This window comes from Lathamus discolor, chromosome 3 (assembly GCF_037157495.1).
Source record: "Lathamus discolor isolate bLatDis1 chromosome 3, bLatDis1.hap1, whole genome shotgun sequence".
NCBI lineage: Eukaryota > Metazoa > Chordata > Aves > Psittaciformes > Psittacidae > Lathamus > Lathamus discolor.
The window spans coordinates 73374660-73393269 of NC_088886.1; the positions used below are offsets into that span (position 1 = coordinate 73374660).

The 18610-nt window shown below is 49.5% G+C and overlaps 1 protein-coding gene across 1 annotated transcript in view; it reads left to right on the top strand.

Moving 5' to 3' along the window:
* The first annotated feature begins 2004 nt into the window (after nucleotides 1–2004).
* SLX9 (SLX9 ribosome biogenesis factor) overlaps nucleotides 2005–18610 on the top strand; it is a 47768-nt gene continuing 31162 nt past the window's right edge. Inside the window, exons 1-2 of the mRNA XM_065669781.1 lie at nucleotides 2005–2299; nucleotides 3980–4088. Of these exons, the coding sequence (XP_065525853.1) occupies nucleotides 2162–2299; nucleotides 3980–4088 (247 nt within the window). The 5' untranslated portion in view covers nucleotides 2005–2161. The remainder of the gene's footprint in view (nucleotides 2300–3979; nucleotides 4089–18610) is intronic.

An 18610-nucleotide genomic window follows, 5' to 3' on the forward strand; every position in this document is an offset into this window, starting at 1 on the left:
CAGGAACCCTACCAAAAACCCCTGGGTTTTGCCCCACTTTTAACCTTTTACCAGCATGGTCCCCCAGTGAGCAAGTAAAGCTGGTAGTAAGGGAAACTGATTCCTTTGGGAGCTGGTTCCTGGGTGCAAAGAAGATGGGGAGCTGGCTCTGCTCAGGCTGTGTCAGGGCTCACTGCCATGGCAGTGAGGTCTCCTCATTTGGCAGAGGATGCTGGCACCCTTCTTGCTGTGGCACAGCTCAGGGCTGTGTGGGGTTTTCTTTAAGCAGCCTTCACATTGTGTTGTGCAGGCTGCAATAACTCCTCCAACACACCTTTACCAACACTTCCCTAGGCAGAGAGGAACCAGCTACTTTAGGAAACGTACAGGATTGTAATTTTGGGTGTTTTTTGAAGATAATGTGCACTTTTTGTTAACTGCTTTTTAGATTCCCCTTCCAGCAGGCTAACATTGAGTGTCCACAATGCACTGTAAGACACCAATGCAGTTTACCGGCTGCTTGCTTTACTTATGGAGCTGGGTTTATCTTTGCAGCAGGCAGAGCATCACAAGTGCTAGCAGTGATTCTGAGCCCTGGTGGATGCCCCGTGGGTTAGAGGCTTTGACAACAGAGTTCTGGCCTGTTTTTAGTGCAGCCAAGGTGCTGGTTGTAGCAAAAGACCATCGTAGCAACTCTTGCAGCAGGATGGGAGTGTTGGAGCAGCTCTTGCCTGGCTGGCATGGCATACAGTGGGGATGGAGCTGAGCACAGCCCTGCCAGGAACCATAGGCTGGTTTGGGTTGGAGGCGTGGCTGCAGCTGGATGCTGCCATAAACCCCTAACCCTGGAGTGGATGAAGCTGGGAAAACTGGTGGGGCTTCCTGCACGTGTTGCTGGTTGCAGGTCTGGGGGAAGGAAATGTGCTCGAGTGAGACGAGCTGTGGTAATTTTCCCTTTTGTATTGCATAAGGTCTTCATCAGGCTGCTCTGTTCAACTGTTTCATCAGGTCTGTCAAAGCACTCTGCTCCCACCAGCCTTGATGGAAGGGGTGGGAGAGCAGGGAGCCTCCTGAGCTGGAGCAGCGGGAGCAGAATGGGTACCACATGGGTTCTTGGGGCCCAAGGCTGAAGCTTGCTGGCGTACTCCCAGTTCTTCCTGAGCTGTTCCTCATGCTGTCTTGCAGCTTTGGCCTTGAATGGATGTCCACAGCAAAGCATTATCCCTAACAGTTCCCATAGGACAATTAAAGCGTTGTGTGTTTTACAATGCCCTGCCTCCAGCATACCAGTGCTTAGCATGATGGGTTAAAGTTATGCATATTTTCTACATTACTACTACATTTACTACTATTAGCCAATAAGTAGTCACTCTTGCACTGCGTCCATGCTTTCACAACCGCACAAGGCACAATGTCCAAGCAGGAGCAAGCCAGGGCTGGAGCAAGCAGCATTAGGATGACTTTCACCCCTTTGTGTGTGTCGAAAGGTGCAGGTAGGGTTGAGGCTGTTTCGTGAGGGGTCTTCACCTGGTCCATCCATGACCGCATGGTCAAACATGTGCTTGGGGCCCACAGGGGCTGGTCATGTCTTTCCTGCTGTTCTAACTATGGAAATAACTTCTGGCGGTGTGTTTCGGGGTTCATTTCTTGTCCTGCCATGCACCTTGGTCTCTGGTTAAGGCTACCAAGAGGCCTCAGCTCCTTCAGGGGCTTACACCAGATCTTAACTGTGTTGTAGAGCCTCTAGGTTTGACCCAACCACACTCAGTGACACCCCCGGCTGTTTGCAGGAGCCACTGGAGGCCTGAAGGTGATTAACCCCCAGACTGCCCATCAAAGCAACTAGTGTCAGTTAAGATGCCACGATTAGGCTTCAGAGTTAACAGCTGCTGGGTGGGTTGGCTGGGGCTGCCACATGTGTGCTTCCTGGCTTCATGGAATGGTGTGGGTTGGAAGGGACCTTAAAGCTCACCCAGTCCCAACCCCTGCCACGGGCAGGGACATCTTCCACTAGAGCAGGGTGCTCCAGCCCGGCCTTGAACCCTGCGGGAGCCCCAAGGCCGCCGGGGCCGCAGCCTCCCGGGTCCCGGTTCCAGCCCTGCCGGCTCGGGGCCGCCCCGCGGCGGGCGGGGCCGCGCTCAGCTCTGCCCGCCTCCTTCCTTCCTCCCGCCGCGCCGCCGCCATGGTGGGGAAGGTCAAGCGCCCGCGGCTGCACCGCGCCGCCCCCCGGCCCTGGCCCGCCAAGGATCCGCTGCCACTGCCCGAGCCCCAGCCCGGCCCCGGCCGCGGCCCCGGCGGCTGGAATGCGGCGGCGGGCAAGGTAACGGGGAGCGGGGCGGTGGCACGTGGGGCCGTGGTATCGCCTGTCACGGTAGATGGGTGCATCCCGGCGGCTGAGGCCGCGGTCCCCCGCCTGCACCGGCAGGGCCGCAGCTCTGTGCGGGCCCTTGAGCTGCTGGAGCCTCGCGGGCGCCCAGGTGTGGCCTCACGGCGTGTCTGCGGGCGCCCGTTGGCCCTGGACACGGTGAAGCGCTGGTGGGAGCTGACAAGGTCTTCACAGGGGCCCGAGTGAAGTGAAATGGTGACACGGGCTTTGGGCAAGGGCCTGTGGGGACCGGCCAAGGGCAATGGCTTTAACCTGCCAGAACAGGGGAGACTGAGATGAGCTCTTAGGCAGAAGCTCTTCCCTGTGAGGGCGCTGGCACAGGGTGCCCAGAGAAGCTGTGGCTGCCCCATCCCTGGCAGTGTTCAAGGCCAGGTTGGACACAGGGGCTTGGAGCACCCTGCTCTAGTGGAAGGTGTCCCTGCCTGTGGCAGGGGTTGGGACTGGGTGAGCTTTAAGGTCCCTTCAACCCACACCATTCTGTGACATTGTTTCCTGAAGCCTGATCTCCTTTTCTTGCTTGGAAAAGTCACCTTACACCCTCAGTGCTGTGCTTGTTGCCTTGAAGCCGCTGTTGGCACTGTGCTGGGCCTCACACCACTTAACACACTTCTCATGGTGATTAAGGACACTGCCGGTCACAGCAGGCAGAGCAAGGGAGCCTGAAGCTTGTGCACCACCAGCGTCCCAGCGTGCTTCTCAGCATCAGCCCTGGTGATGGATGTGCCGTGTGCTGGTACTTACAGCAGCCACCAGCATGCGTTGGGAGTGGAGGGGTCAGACCTGCCTGGCTCATTTTGCACTGGTTCCCTTCAGTTCCAGGTTAGGGCAGGTGGAGATGAGCTGTCAGTTTATACACAGTCATTTATATGCAGTTTATACACAGTCGTTTAGGAGATAGAGGCCATGGCTGGCTTCACCAGCTGTGTTATTAATAACGCAGTTCAAGCTAAAGCTGGTTGCCTCCCCCAGTCTCCCTGCAGCAAGGACACAGAGCAGCAGTAAATGCTTTTTGTGCACCTACAGCTTTCTTTTTAAACAGGGAGGAACAGACTGTGCCATACACAGCTGGTTTTATACCACTCTGAAGTTATGTGTCAGTGCTGGGAGATACTACTAGCTAAAATAATTGATTCCAAGCCAACCAGAGAAGCTACTGCGAAGCTTAGGACTTAGAGAACTATTGCATGCTTAAAGGAGCTAGATGCTGAAGATTTGGTTAAGTTGCTGGTAGTCACTGAATCTGCTTGATGTGCACTGATTTAGGCCCCTAATCTGCTCAGTTGTTGCTTATTTGTATTGTCATGTACCTGTAATAAATCTGGCTTTTCCTAAGGATACCATTCACATTAAGACCAGAATTCACTTGAGTCAGGTGAGCTTGGATTGAGGCAGAAATCTGTTGAGAATAAAACAGTCTGAAGCATGACTTTGTGTGGCTTCCTTCTGTGTGAAAGAGCCTGAAGAGTTCTGGCCAGTGGGGTGACTTACCTACCCCTACCTGCTCAGAGGCACCCGCACCCTCCTATCTGGAAGGTGCTGGGGTTGGGTTTTGTTTTAATGAGCATGTCTTGTGGTGTTTGTACTGACTCCTGCTTCATGTTTCTTTTGGATAAGGACTGGGAATTCTCATCTTCTGGTGTTTTTTCCGGGCTGAAGATTGACCCTGATACTCTTGTCAAGAAGCTTGACTTGGACTCCAGAAGCATCATTTCCTCCAGAACAGGTTTGTCGTTGTATTACGAATGAGTGGTTAAGTTGTGTGCAAGGACACCGAGAACTGTATTCTGCAGTGGCTGTCAGAACTGAACCCAAACCACAGCTCCCTCTGTTCCTGCAGGGGCTTTTCCAACTGGTTTCTGTCTAGGATTGGAGGAAGCAGAATGGCATGTGTGGGGTGGGAAATTAGGGGTCTGGGCCTCAGGGGCTGGGAGGATGGCAGAGCCCAGGCTGTGAGCTGATCTCCAGGCTTGCTCTGCAGCTGCTTCTGCCTCACCAGCAGCTGCCATTCACACTCTGGTTTGCCAGCTAGTTGCTTGTTGTGCATCAACAGTGCTTTACCCCCAGCAGGCTGATTGCCACCTATTTTCTCCTGTCCGTTGCCGTTTCTAGGTCTTCTGGCAGGAGAGTTCAACTCACCAAGGATTACCGGGAGTAAGAGTGGGAATGGTGAGGTGGTGATAGAGGCTATTGTTTTCTAATCCCACAAGGAAATGCTCCCTGCTTAGTGGCAGACAGAGCTTTGAGTCTGAAGCTGGGTTTCCATTTCACCTCAAAATGGAAACTGATGGCACACTAATCTGTCCTGGTGCAGAAGACATGTGGGACTCACAAATACCTTGCTTACAAACTGAATCTCTTCTTTCCATGCAGATTAATACCACTACAGTGACTTTGTTTTCATGTCCAGGGCTACAAAGCAACCCAGTAACCATCTCAAGGCTAGTGGTTACCTGAGCTGCAGTGGCCACAGCCCGTCAGTCACATTTAGTCACAGTGTGAGGGAATGGGAAGGTTGTGTGAGGACGCGTTTGCTGGGGATGCTTGCCCTCTGCACAGAAACCTTTGTGAAATGACTTGTTTTCCAACACTGAGCTCACTGTTTGTACCTCTCCTGGGAAAAGGACATGTGTGCATACATGCGTGCACGCAAACATAGCCATCCCTTTAATTAAATGAGCATGTTGAGGGCTGACAGCCTGCAGTCCCTGTCTTTCACTGCAGGCTGCAGCTGCACAGATCTGCTTTATAAATAGCTCTGTGCCTCTGGTTCCTCTGCAAGTGCTGATGATGCAGATGTGTGGTGCCTGACTACATTTAACCCTCTCTTGAGGCTGCGTGCTGGCTGCCTGCAGTGATGCTGACCCCAATGCTTTGTGCTGCCTTGCACTTTCCAGATGATCAGCTAAAAATAGCTGTTTGTCTGAGGGCCCAAAACTGCAGCTCAACGAGGCAAAAAGTGGTTTGATTTTGTTCTCCAATCTTCCCAAGCTGCTGTGCCCTTTCTTTTTGTATCATTCTGGAGCCATGTGGAGGCCTTTTCATTATGGAAATCAATTCATTTTTTGTGTTAAGTCAGTGAACTGTAACTAGGCTGTGCATACAATAGCAGACACCCTGGAGTTAGAAAAGAGATTCTAGGCAGGCTCTGCTTTGTCTCCTGGGATCCCTGGTCAGCTGAGGGCCTGTTCAGCAGCAAATTCAACTTGACTCCAACCCTCATCCCCACTTTCCTCCCACCCCCATTAGCTTTGTGCACAGGGCAGTAGGGTAGGATTCTCCTACACATTGTTATTTTTAGATTTAATAGCAAGACAAAAAAATGTCTCTCTCCCACTTGCATTTCAAGCTCTGAGAAGGTCAACTTGGCAGACTGTAGGTAGGCTTTATTTCTCTATCTCCTGTGCTTTTCACAGCTGAGGATTTTATTCTGCCCAGGAATGTGTGGCTGTTGAGAAAGCTGGTATCTTTGTCCTCCCTGTGTGTGTGCGTGCACTCCCAGGATTGCTTCACATTATCTAAGGTTACTGGTATCTCTGTTTTGTGTTACAGTCTGGGCTTGTGCTGTGACACTTTAGGGACAGCCAGGAAGACATCAGTGTGGGCTTACAGAGGCTTGCAGGGCATGAAACAAGGGATCAGTTACAGGGGTTGGACCTGACAGGAAACACTCTGGGTTACTCTGCTGGTTGCTGTGGGTTTTTGCTCTTTTATCTCTCCTCCTTAGACCCTGCATCCCTCTGCTTTTGGAGGTGTAGTTCCCAGAAAGCCAGCATCTTACGGCATGCTGGTAATGCTTTCATGGCATTGCAGCACAAAGGTATCTGCACAAGATATTTCTGGGTAAAACATTTGACCATCCTTGTACTATCGTGACATGTTCATTTCCCCACTTGGTCTTTCACATTTTGGCTTTGTGCTTGAACAGGGGGCCCAACTTTTGTCTTGACAGAGCCTGAGCACCAAAGTTATGTGAGCTGGAGTGCCTTCTGCTAACTGTGAAGCTGTCAGATGTGGAGCTGGCCTGGAAGGATGTGTGAGGTTGAGAGATTGCTTATTGCTGGAAAAGTAAGGAAGAATAGGTGGTGACATTGGCTTGTGGCTCCACCTGTCTGCACCTCCTCTTACTGTTTCAGAGAGGATGGTGGCTGGCTGGATCAGTAGAAGAGACCTGGAAAGCCTGCCTGGTCTCCTCAAAGCATGGTGCAGGGACAGCAGTTGCTCCTGGAAGAGGTGGTGGTACAGGGGGAAGAACGAGCCAGGAGCACTTTCTCTCTACCTTTTGTCTCCTTACCTTTCCTCAGTTTTGTAAGTGAGGTTGGCTGTGGTTATTCTGAAGGAAGAGGGAGAAGCATCCTTCTCAAGTTGGAAAGTTTAGCATCTCTAGCAGGGTTAGCATCTTGGTTAACACGAGTGGTTGTGTCTGCCTGCGCAGGTGTGTGCTGGGGCTGAAAGGAGAATGAAGGAGTTCCTTGTTTCGGGAGGATAAGCTGCTGGTGTTGGTTCTTGCCAACATTTTCCTGAGGATTCCTGGTACAGCTAGTGGAGGCAGGGTGCCACACTGGAAGTATCTGCTGCTCTCATGGTAATGGTCTTGTTGCTTCCCTTAGATACGAGGTTGACTCAGTGTGCTTGTTTTGGTTGGGGTGAGCTATCAGCTTAGGCTGTTCTGGCATCAATGGTTCTGGCTGCATGAGAGGGAAAGGATGGAACCGTAATAGAGAAATTAAATTAATATTTGGTGAGGCTTGCATGTGTGATGGTAGGAAGCCAGTGGTCCAAGATGGGAAGTATTTTAATATGGGGAGCTCTGAGCCATCTCATACTGTGAAGAAGACCTGCTGCTCTTCTGCTCTACTTCTTGTCTTTAATCATTAGCTCATCTCAACACCAGATTCCGGATGATTTCCACATGCTAATAGGTTACAAAAGCCAGCAACATCTCACTGTGAACACTGGAGCTAAGTCCAGGAGCTTGCTCAGTGATTGCTTTCCATCAGTGTAGTTTACTTAGTCACTGACGTAATGTAAATCAAATGCTTTGCCATAACCTAATCCATGCAAGGCACTCTGCTACTAGTGTGAGGGAATAAATCTCCTGTGGGTGAGCCTCTGTAGCGTGGGAAGTAAGTGCTTCCAAGTCAGTCAGAAATAATGGTCTGTCTTATGGGGGGGTGTGTGTGTGTTTGTGTTTGCTTTTTTCCACCCTTTTTCTTCCACTTTTTTCCTCCCTGCTTTAGGTTTCCTTCCCCAGTATTTGCCCCTTGAAGCAAAGGCCTGTTCAAACGTGACTCTGGCAAACCAGTTGCCTGGGAATGTCTGGGTTTTTTGGAGCGGATGATGAACCAGTTGTGGAATGGGATGAACAACTAGACTGGCATCTTCCTGCTTTATTTTCAGCTTCTCCAAAAGGGCCCTCTGACAAGATGCATTGTTGAGAAAGCAAAAGAGCAATGGCAGCAAGTGCTACCAGGTCAGAATTGCTTGCAAAACCTTGGCTGGTCACCTTGGTTTCTGAGGTTGTGCCAAGAGTAGCTTTTCCTGCAGATTGCTTTAGCTCCTCCTGTGCTACTGGTGAGCCAGGAAAATGTGATTTGATGCATGGATTAAAGCCATTTGCTGCCTCTGGCCCCAAACCAGTTAAGGGTCCCTAAGGACACCATAAGGTATGTTTAGGTTGGACATAAAGAAGACATTTTTTACAATGAGGGCTGTGAGGCTCTGGCACAGGGTGCCCAGAGAAGCTGTGGCTGCCCCATCCCTGGCAGTGTTTAAGGCCAGGTTGGACACAGGGGCTTGGAGCAACCTGGTGAAGGGTGAAAGGGGGTTTAGGCTAAATGATCTCTGAAGGTCTCTTTCAACCCAGACCACTCTGTGAGTCTGATTCTGTACCAAGCCCGGATCTGCACACGGGGATGTGAAAATAGAGGGGACTTTCAGGTATGCTGTGGTATCTCTGAGTTACCCCTTTGTATCTTGAGAGTTTCATCTTCTGATGGCAGTGCCTTGTAGCATAGGTTCATCTGTCAGTGGCACAGAGAGGAGCAGAGAAGTGAAATTCCTGAGTATCTGACAAAGAAGGAAGTCCCTTTTCCTGCTGAAGAAATGCAGAGACAGGAGAGAATAAATCAGGGTAAGCAGGAACCTGATAGCTTGGAATTGCTGGAGTCTGAAAGCCATGTACAGCCTTGCTTTGCCTTTTTCTTACGTACTCTTGATTTCCTTTTGTTACAAAGCCTTCCTCTTCAGAGTCAATGCTTGTGTCCTTCTGGTCTGCACCTCAGCGTCTGTTCTGGTGTTCCAGATTAGCTGTGTCTGTCACGTATCTGCTTCCTTCTCTTTGGGCTCTGCATCCACTTGTCCAATTCTGTTCTCCTTTTGTAGCCTCAAATGAGAAACAGAAAAGCTGTGGTTGGTTGGTGTCATGGTCCTGCTGTGCACTAACTTCATGGGACATGATTTACTTTTCTGGTTTTCACTTGTAATGGGTGGTGTGCCAGAATCCAGGTGAGACCCTTCCTCTTCAGCATCACTGTTCCTGCAGTGTCTCGACTCAGGGTTGCCACTGCTGTGGATCCACTGCTGTGTTGCTTGAAGAATTGCAGCTCTGACAGGATGCAAATCTTTGTGTTCCATAATTTTAATCCTTTCTGCTCACAGAATGACAGAATCACTGAATGTCTGTTTGTACCCTTTAAGTATTACAGTTCTTCCACTTCTGTCCTCATCCCTGATGATGTTTCTCCACGAAATGCTTCTGTGCAAGTCCTGGAGCTGTGCTGTTGGTAGGGGCAGGTTACTTCTGCTGGGAAGATGTTTGCTGTGTTCCTCTGTGGTACATGGTGTGAGTCTGCCCTCCTGCTGTGTCTAATCCTGGCACTGTCCACCTTCTTTAGGCAGACTTTTAGTGACGTGAACAGAGCAAAGACGTTGGCACCCTTTCTATTGCCTTCATTCTGGGCTTCTCCTTCACCTCCTGGACAGCATGCTGCTTGCCATCCCCTTCAGCTGTGCCTTCCTGGCTATTGTGTAGTGCCTGGCCTTGTGAAGCAGGGGGTTTCTGTTTGGTTTGGGGGTTATTTTGTTTTAATGAACACAACCTTTCTGAATACCGGTTTTAAGCCTTTTTTTCTTTTTGGGGTGTTTTTAAATCAGGTTATGGTGGTCGTTTACCACGTCTGCAGTGTGGAAAGCTGCTGCATCTTCACAATTCCACTGCTGTTGCTTTTCTTCAGCATCTCATTCTGTGCTGGCAGTTGTCATGCGTGTCTTGTGTTTGTTTTAGAGCACCCTGCTCAAGCTGTTCCCCACCGTAACACTCTTCAGATGGAGAGGGGTGCAAATTGATGCTGACAGTGAGCGGCCTGCAAGGAGCAGCTGCAGCATCTCCAATGTGTGTGTAAAATGCGACGTGCTGTGCTAGTCCACAATGACAAGATGTTCCTGCTCCATATGTCTCTGAGCAAAGCTGCCCAGGCTTTGGTCTGTTTGTATTTGGGGAGCATTGAAATGCTTTCCCACAAAGTGGTGTCAGTGAGGTACCTATTGGTGATGCCCTCAGTGGTGTGGCACTGAAATGATTTTAACATAGAATGGTTTGGTTTGGAAGGGACCTTAAAGCTCATCCAGTTCCAACCCCCTGCCATGGGCAGGGACACCTTCCACTAGAGCAGGGTGCTCCAAGCCCCTGTGTCCAACCTGGCTTTGAACACTGCCAGGGATGGGGCAGCCACAGCTTCTCTGCATCTTTTTTAAGATGCTTGAAAATCTCTGTTTGGCAGATGGATGCTGCCCTAAGGAGCGGCTGCTTGAATGGCATTTGAACTGGGATTTCTCATTCTCATGGGTGATGTGGATATCAACATGTCTTTCAAACAGGGCATCCAAGCTCCGTTATCTATCATATCTGAGAAGTTGTGGCAGTCAGGTTAAGGTCCTGCTGATTGGAAAAGGGGAAGTATAGGCCCCTGATTTAAAAAAGGAAACAAGGAAAACCCAGGGAACTACAGTCAGTCTCACCTAAGTGCCTGGGAAGATCATGGAGCAGATCCTCCTGAAAACTATGCTAAGGCACATAGACAATAAAGGAGTGATTGGTGACAGCCAGCATGGCTTCATGAAGGGCAAATCATGCCTGACAAATTTGGTGGCCTTCTACAGTGAGGCCATGGCAGTGGTGGATAAGGGAAGAGCAACTGATGTCATCTACCTGGACTTGTGCAGGGCATTTGACCCTGTCCTGCACTACGTCCTTGTCTCTAAACTGGAGAGGCATGGATTTGACAGGTGGACCACTCAGTGGATAAGGAACTGGCTGGATGGCCGCATGCAAAGAGTTGTGGTCAAGGCTCAATGTCCAAGTGGGGACCAGTGAAAAGTGATGTTCCTCAGGGCCCTGGGGATGCTGCAAGGGCTGGAGCAGCTCTGCTCTGGAGCTGGGCTGAGAGAGCTGGGCTGGGTCAGCCTGGAGAAGAGAAGGCCCCTTAAGAGGACACCTTAGAGCAGCTCCAGTGCCTAAAGCGCCTACAAGAACAAAAGGCTGTAGGTTGCAACAGCTTGCTTGGAGTGGGAATCCTACTGAAAGCCAAAGGCACCCGCGCCTTAAAAATAATGATAATTTCTATTAAAGAAGTAAAAAATCCACACTGCTTAATAACACTTTAACATTTACTGTGCAGTGTGGTGCTGGCTGTGAGAGGAGCTGAATGAAACTCCACTTTAATTAGTCAGTGTAATTAAGTGAAAAGAGCTAAATGAGCGTCTGAAACTTGCACTGCTTCAAGTGCTTTGACTTCCCTTCTGCAGATAGACCATTTCCATGTTGTGAGTGCCTTCTGCCAGCTCATGGGCATCAGTTGTGTTAATATTTCTGGAGTTAATTAACATTTTGTTTCCTTCCCCTTCCTCTAGCTGGGGCTAAGTCCTTCTACTTAAAATTAATGTTTTGTTGTTATGTTTTTAAATGCTCCAATTAGCCAGTGGTCATGGATACTGAGCACTACACAAACACAGGAACGCTTTCCAGAGTGGCCAGAGCTGCCAAGATGTTTGCAATCTGCTCCCGAGAGAGGAGGCTGTTGGTAGTGGGAAGAGCCTGAAATGAGTCTTAAGAGCTTGAACGATGTGTCAGATCCCTGTAATTTCTTATGGTTGGCTTCTGTGGTGGTTGTGTCATGCTCCCCACTAACAATGGTAGAAGGTACGTGCTTGCCCTGGAGCAGCCTTTACACGTGTTTCTCCTTTGTTTCTGGAGAAGGCTCAGGGGGAACCTTATCGCTCCCTACAACTGCCTGACAGGAGGATGGAGCCAGGAGGGGCTGGGCTCTGCTCCCAAGGAACAAGGGATGGGACAAGAGGAAATGGCCTCAAGCTGCACCAGGGGAGGTTTGGATGGAGCTGAGGAACAATTCCTGCACCAGAGGGTGCACAGGCATTGGAACAGGCTGCCCAGGGCAGGGCTGCAGTCACCGTCCCTGCCAGTGCTCACACACCGTGGAGACGAGGCCTCAGTGCCATGGGTCAGTGGTGGCCTTGGCAGTGCTGGGGAATGGTTGGACTGGATGGGCTTAAAGGGCTTTTCCAGCCTGGCTGGTTCTGTGGTTCTATGGCTGTGTCACAGCTGAGTGGGTAAAGAGGAGGAGAGGGCTCACTGAGGAAGTGGGAACTTCTTTGGTGAGGCTTCTGAAGTGTTGCTCTGGGCTTTTCAAAGCCTTCCTGCAGCTCTTATACAAATTCAAGCATGTGGGTTTTAGGTCAAATGGGTCAGTCCATTGTGTCACTGAAGGGCTTGCTGAATTTGGGGTCAGTGTACATCCTGGACTTCCTGGTTAGGTGTGATGTGACATGGCAGTTTGTATGTCATGCTGTGTCTTGCTCTGTGTGATTATGACTCCCAAAGCTTTAAAAGGATACTAATCTAGCCTGGTATTCTGCTAAATCAGTTTTAAATGGTCAGACATCCTTACTTAACACAAAAATAGATCAGCCCTGCTTAGGGGAGTACTGAAGCTGCAGTGTTACAAAAGAGGGTTGTGAACTGAAATCCATGCCTTTGCTGTTCTGATGTTAGAGCTTTGGCATAATCGAGTTATAACATTATAAATGCTACAGAGAGAGAGGGAGGAGGCACAGTTCTGCACTGGTGGCAAAGAGCTGCACCCAGCACGAATCCCAGTCATGAAAACCTCTCATGGGGCATGAGAAGAACAGTTTAACACTGCATGACTTAAGGAACTGAATCCCAAGAGGGATGAAGAACTGCCTGTGGAGAGGGCAGATTGACAGCTCTGGAAGTCAGCGCCCTTCCTTTGTCACCAGCATTGGTACAGAGTTGTGTCAAGCTGTCAAAGGTGTTTCTGAAATATGTGTCCTGGGAGTTTAATATTTAATAGGTGTTCTAGTTAGAAAATTGGTGGAGCCTGGTACAGTGTGGGTGAGATGAGAGGTCTCCTTCTTCTGGGTTGCCCCTTCTGACTTGAGGTGCTTCTGGGGTGCAGGATGAGTCAGCCTCCTCTTTCCTCTGCTGACACCCCTGGGAGTTGCCCATGTGAGGAAGCCTATTTTGCTTGGCTATTTTTTCCAAGGGTTTCTACACTAAGGTTGTCATCTGCATAAATCTGATTTACCAATAGATTAATCTCTGCTAATGTGGGTCTTATCTGGATGACAGGGTGTTTAATGGTAGATCTCCCAGACTAAGTGGGATCTATAGATTTATTCTGTGCAACTTATCCTTTACTGGAATAAAGGTCTAGCTTGCCTAAGGTTTTATTTGTTGTTTAAACTATATTGTCTGTTCATAGGGGCACATGTAAGCCTTCAGTTGCAGCACTGATGGGCCACAGATTGCAGTTGCGAGAAAACATGATATTCTGCTGGAGCTCTTCTTCTCTCAGGCCACCACTGACTGCAATGCACCCCTGAGAAATAGGATGTGGTGCTGGTTCCTGTGCTGAGAGCTGTTTTGCTCAGCACAGGGATCCTCAGGATATAGAGGATCAGAAAGTCTTTGTGAGTAGTTTATGGACAAATGTTTTCTTTATGCTTGGGTCAAAATGTGTGCAGCACCTGAAGATCTGTTTTCCCAGTTCAAAGGTGGTATTATTGATGCTCACATGTGGCATAACTGATAAAGGCATGTAATCTGGGTTTAGCTTTTTAGGCAAGGGGTTTATAGAAAGAAAGTAAGGCTTTAGGGGTCTTTTGTTGGGGTTTTTAATATTGTAGATCTCAATGGACACTGTCTAAGCTAAATGTACAAGAAAGCTGGAGAGAGGGGCTTTGGACAAGGGCCTGTAGGGACAGGCCAAGGGGAATGGCTTTAACCTGCCAGAACAGGGGAGACTGAGATGAGCTCTTAGGCAGAAGCTCTTCCCTGTGAGGGTGCTGAGGCGCTGGCACAGGGTGCCCAGAGAAGCTGTGGCTGCCCCATCCCTGGCAGTGTTCAAGGCCAGGTTGGACACAGGGGCTTGGAGCACCCTGCTCTAGTGGAAGGTGTTCCTGCCCATGGCAGGGGTTGGAACTGGGTGAGCTTTAAGGTCCCTTGAAGACAAACCAGTCTGTGATTTTATGACACTTAAGCAGGTCATTCCTCCATGTTTCTTTTGTACCTCTATACCTATAACAGCATCATGGCCTTCTGTGGCAGTGCAGCGTATGGTCTAACTCTGTACCATGAGGTTACAGAATTTTCTCTGCTAGGTTGGATGAAGAGATCTGACAATGAATAGCTTCCAGACAGACCCAAGCAAGGGACACAGAACTTGAATGCAGCGATCTACTTGGGCGGTAACTTTGGAGGGAGGATAGTCCTTGTGGAAGCTGCAGGCAGGGGTGAGCTGATAAACCTGCTTGTGTCCTGAAGGTGACAGTTAGGAACCTTTTCACTCCTCCCTCTGTTTGGGGAAGGAGAGAACGGAAGAGTAGACAGCCATATACTCTAAGCTCACGAAAGCACGGAGTAGGTCGTGGGTCCATCCAGCTGGTTTTTCTGTATGTTTGCTATGTAGAAGGTGCTGCCTTGCTCCAGTTGTGACTGCATTGCTGACAGCTCTGCAGCAGAAGAGGCCGTGCCTGTAGCAGAACAGAACGTATCTGTTGGAGTGCTCTTTTTCAGATGTTAGATGTGCTCATTAGAGGGCAGCAGCAGAACTCTTCCTTTTTCTAGGTCAGTTCTATATTTTTGAAGGATATTTTTCTGCTCTGCAGGGCACAGAACACAATTTTCCAGTTCCTCCTTCAGTTTTTCCTAGTGCAGTATGTGTATAAGCCAGCGATGCTCACATGAAAGCGTTAGCCAGTATAAAGTAGCAGAGGAGTTAGAGTAAAAACCTGCTTCTTGGAAGCTTGGAATTGTTGCAGGCTCAGACGAAGTGGAGCTCCTCAAAGCTTAAACCACAAATGGCTAGCGCCATATGTGGAAAAGCAGCCAAGTTGCACAGCTAACTTGTTTTTCCCTCAGCCTAATTCTTGTGTGACCTATATGTCCATATGCATCTATTGATTGTTTGCTTTACCCAAGCTGCTGCCGCCACCTTTTTCTGCTTGAAGAAAGTGTTTAAGAACCAGACTTGCTTCATCTGAGAGTAAGCTTTAAATGGGATCTGATAGTACTCTGTATTCTAAATACTAAAAATAATTATGGCCCAATGTTTAAAGGCTCAATGAGGCTGGGATTTGGAGCCCAACATCACAACACTTAAATGCATTATTTATTATGTAACATTGATAGGGAAAGGCTGTAGTGTTGTTTGGTATTGCAGCTTGTGTGTTTCTGGCTCAGCGTGTCCAAATCCTCACTAGGAGCAAATGTCAACAGCGCACAACTTCATTGCAATGTTTTGTACACTGTTGACCTTTCTGGGGGGCGTGGGCTGCTTCCAGGCAGCTGGAATAGCAGGAAAAACTGATTCAGCATTTCCATCATCAGCATCAGCTATTGATTTCCAACAGATGGCTCTGATTTTGCAAGGGCCTCTGTGGAAGTAAAACTTGGAAGAAAATGAGTATTTCAAAAGATGTCCGGATAGGTTTTGTACCTTGCGAACCTTTGGTGAATCCTCCTCTTCCTGAAGCTTCTTGGCCTAGGGCGGTGGAGCATGAGGATTGGCAAGAGGAGATACAACACCTTCTTCTCTTTTCCCGAATGTGTTTGGTGTTATCACATCCTGCATATTTTCACATCTCCCTCTGCCCTACCTGAAGGAGCAGATGTCCCCACATAGGGGCACGTAGCTATAGGTTCCTCAAACGCTGGGGCTCCAGCACAGCAGGGTGTACTTGGCTGCTGCTTTCTGTCCTACGTTATTTTTTAGAATGGCAGTATCCAAGCCTGCAAACCACTAAGATGGAACAGCCTTCTTGATCCTGGCAAACATTCCTGGTGCAGTGGCTTGGATCAGTCCCACCTCCTGGGGAAGTCCAGATTGTGCTTTGAACTTTCACTTTGGGATCCACTGGCAAGCTGGCATTTCTTCGTGTCTTCGCTGCAACACCTCAGTAAAGGAAGGTCCTCATCAGGAAAGGAAAGCTGAACAAAGCCAGAAAAATGTCTCACAGTGCTTGGCAGCTCTTGGTCCATTAGGTAAATTTAATACCTTGTTAGTAGGATAAAAGAGAAGGACGTGGAGCTGTTGGAGCAAGTCCAGAGGAGGCCATGGAGATGCTGCGAGGGCTGGAGCAGCTCTGCTCTGGAGCCAGGCTGAGAGAGCTGGGCTGGGTCAGCCTGGAGAAGAGAAGGCTCCTGAAGGGGAGACCTTAGAGCAGCTCCAGTGCCTAAAGGGGCTACAGGAAACCTGGAGAGGGGCTTTGGACAAGGGCCTGTAGGGACAGGCCAAGGGGAATGGCTTTAACCTGCCAGAACAGGGGAGATTGAGATGAGCTCTTAGGCAGAAGCTCTTCCCTGTGAGGGTGCTGAGGGGCTGGCACAGGGTGCCCAGAGAAGCTGTGGCTGCTCCATCCCTGGCAGTGTTCAAGGCCAGGTTGGACACAGGGGCTTGGAGCACCCTGCTTTAGTAGAAGGTGTCCCTGCCTGTGGCAGGGGGTTGGAAATAGATGAGCTTTAAGGTCCCTTCCAACCTAAACCACTCTGTGATCCTATGTCCTAACACAATATCTTGCTGGGGATGTGGGTGTTCTCAGCAGCTGTATTTTAGGCATGTCGAGCCTCAAAGACTGCTGCTTGGGAGTTGCGGGGTAGGTTTTTTGTTGGAGGAACCCTTTCTTCCCAGGAGTGATGCCAGACTATATTCCCCCGTATGTGTGGGGATACTGAAGCACAGGGAGGTGAGGGGACAGGTAGGTCTCAAGGCTCTGGTTTGGTGCTATAGTTCCAGACCTGATAAGATCAAGGCAATGCTCAGTGTCTGGCAGCTCTGCAAGCTGACAGCAGGGAGTGTCAGAGGAGCGACTACCAGGGTCTGGTCCTTCCCCACCCCTTGTTTACTTCTCCTTGTTCTTGCAACACATCTCATGGCTGCACTGGGTAGATAGGGCTGTGGTTAGAGCGCCCATTTGTGCCAGTGCAGGTGCAGTGTAAGTGCTCTTTGCTGAGGCTTGGTATCGTGTTTGTGCTGCTGGCAGGGCGCAGAGAGCATGAAGTGCAAAGTGATGGAGCCCTGGAGTCACTGAAAACCTGCTTGCTTTAGAAGAGATTCTACCAGGAGAATGTTGTTCCAGGATGTTCCTGTCCTGCAAGTTTTGAATTGAGAAAAGGGGAAGAAGTGAAGGGATGGAGATAAAAAAACAGCTTCTGCATCTCCTGGAGGAGCCCAGATCTTGATTTTTTCATTTTGATTAAGATTTCATCTTCACTGAAGTGAGCCAAATGGGCATATTGGAGCAGAGTGGCTTGCTCTAATTTGAGACTTGTTTGAAAAGAAGGAAATTGCCTTGTGTTCCTGGCAGAGTGGTCAAACCCAGCTTTGGCAGGAGATGAAGAATGCTGTAGGAGGTCTGTAGTGAGGTAATGTTCACTGTGGTCGGTCGAGGGGCTCGGTGAACCTGCAGGATGGTGCCTGTGTGTCCCCAGGAGCCAAGCAGAAGAGGAGCAGGGGACTGGACGTGGGGCTGTCCAGGGATAAAGATGCTGTGGGAGTGTCGTGTGTTGTGTAAGATGGCAGAGCTGGTGATGATATTGGTGCCTCAGGGCTTTTGGGCTCTCTAAAGTGTTTGCTGAAGCAGAAGAGCAGTTGAGATAGCACAAAAGTGTCAGCCACCAGAAATGTCAGAGGCTATAGGAGGAGGTGAAGCCATGTTTGGACCAGTTCCACTTGCAGGGCAGTCTGTGAACCCATGAGGAAGGAAGGAAGGAGCCTTGAGGTGCTTGGGTACCTCCTGGAATGAGTGTTTTCATGGGTTGGGCTCATTGGAGTATGTAATCACCATCACCAGCACAAAAGAAAAGGTAGTTCACAGTGTCACATTGGAATTCTAGACTTAGTAAGACCTTCTCAAGGTTAGAGGGATGTTATGATCATACAGTATTCGTGCAGACGCTGTGTCAACTTTGCCTGTGCTTTAGGGGCTTCTGCTTGGCATCTCCAGTCCTGATCTCGTGGTGTAGCATTTCCTTATGAGTGGTAGTCAGTTTTATAGTGCTTGTTTCTGGTCAGGACAGAACTTGTCAGCTCTTTGAGTTGGGAGAGCTGTGTGCTCCTGATGGGCAGGAGTGGGTATGTGAGTGCAGCAGACACTGACCTTCAGTGGGTGCTTGATACTGGGGCTGAGTTACCTCCACCATAGAATCGCAGACTGGTTTGGTTGGAAAGGACCTTAAGATTATCCATTTCCAACCCCCTGCCATGGGCGTCACATTAGACTGTGTCGCTCAAGGCTCTGTCCAGTCTGTCCTTGAACATCATAGGCCAGAGGAGCATGGATTACATGCCTTGTGCTTCCCCAGGTGATTATTTGTCTAGCTCCATTCTTCAGATGCCTTCCAGTTTTAAAATCTGCTCTTTGTGCTGCAGAAAGAGGGTTAGACCAGGCAGAGAGGCTCCAGCAGCGTTCTGCATTGCTGATCCTGTGTGCTGGTTGTTGCCCAACTACGTGCAGGCAAAGCTAAACAGTGAGCTGGGGCTGGAGGTCAAATACGTGTCACAAACAATTTGGAAGGCTTTCCTGGGTGTCTCCTTCTTACTTTATGTTAGCGTTGCAGTCCCCTGTGCATGCAGCAGTTTATAAAGCCACTTAGAATGCAAATGTTGTTGGAACCGACTGATTTTGACTGGGGTTGAGCTAGTAATTCTT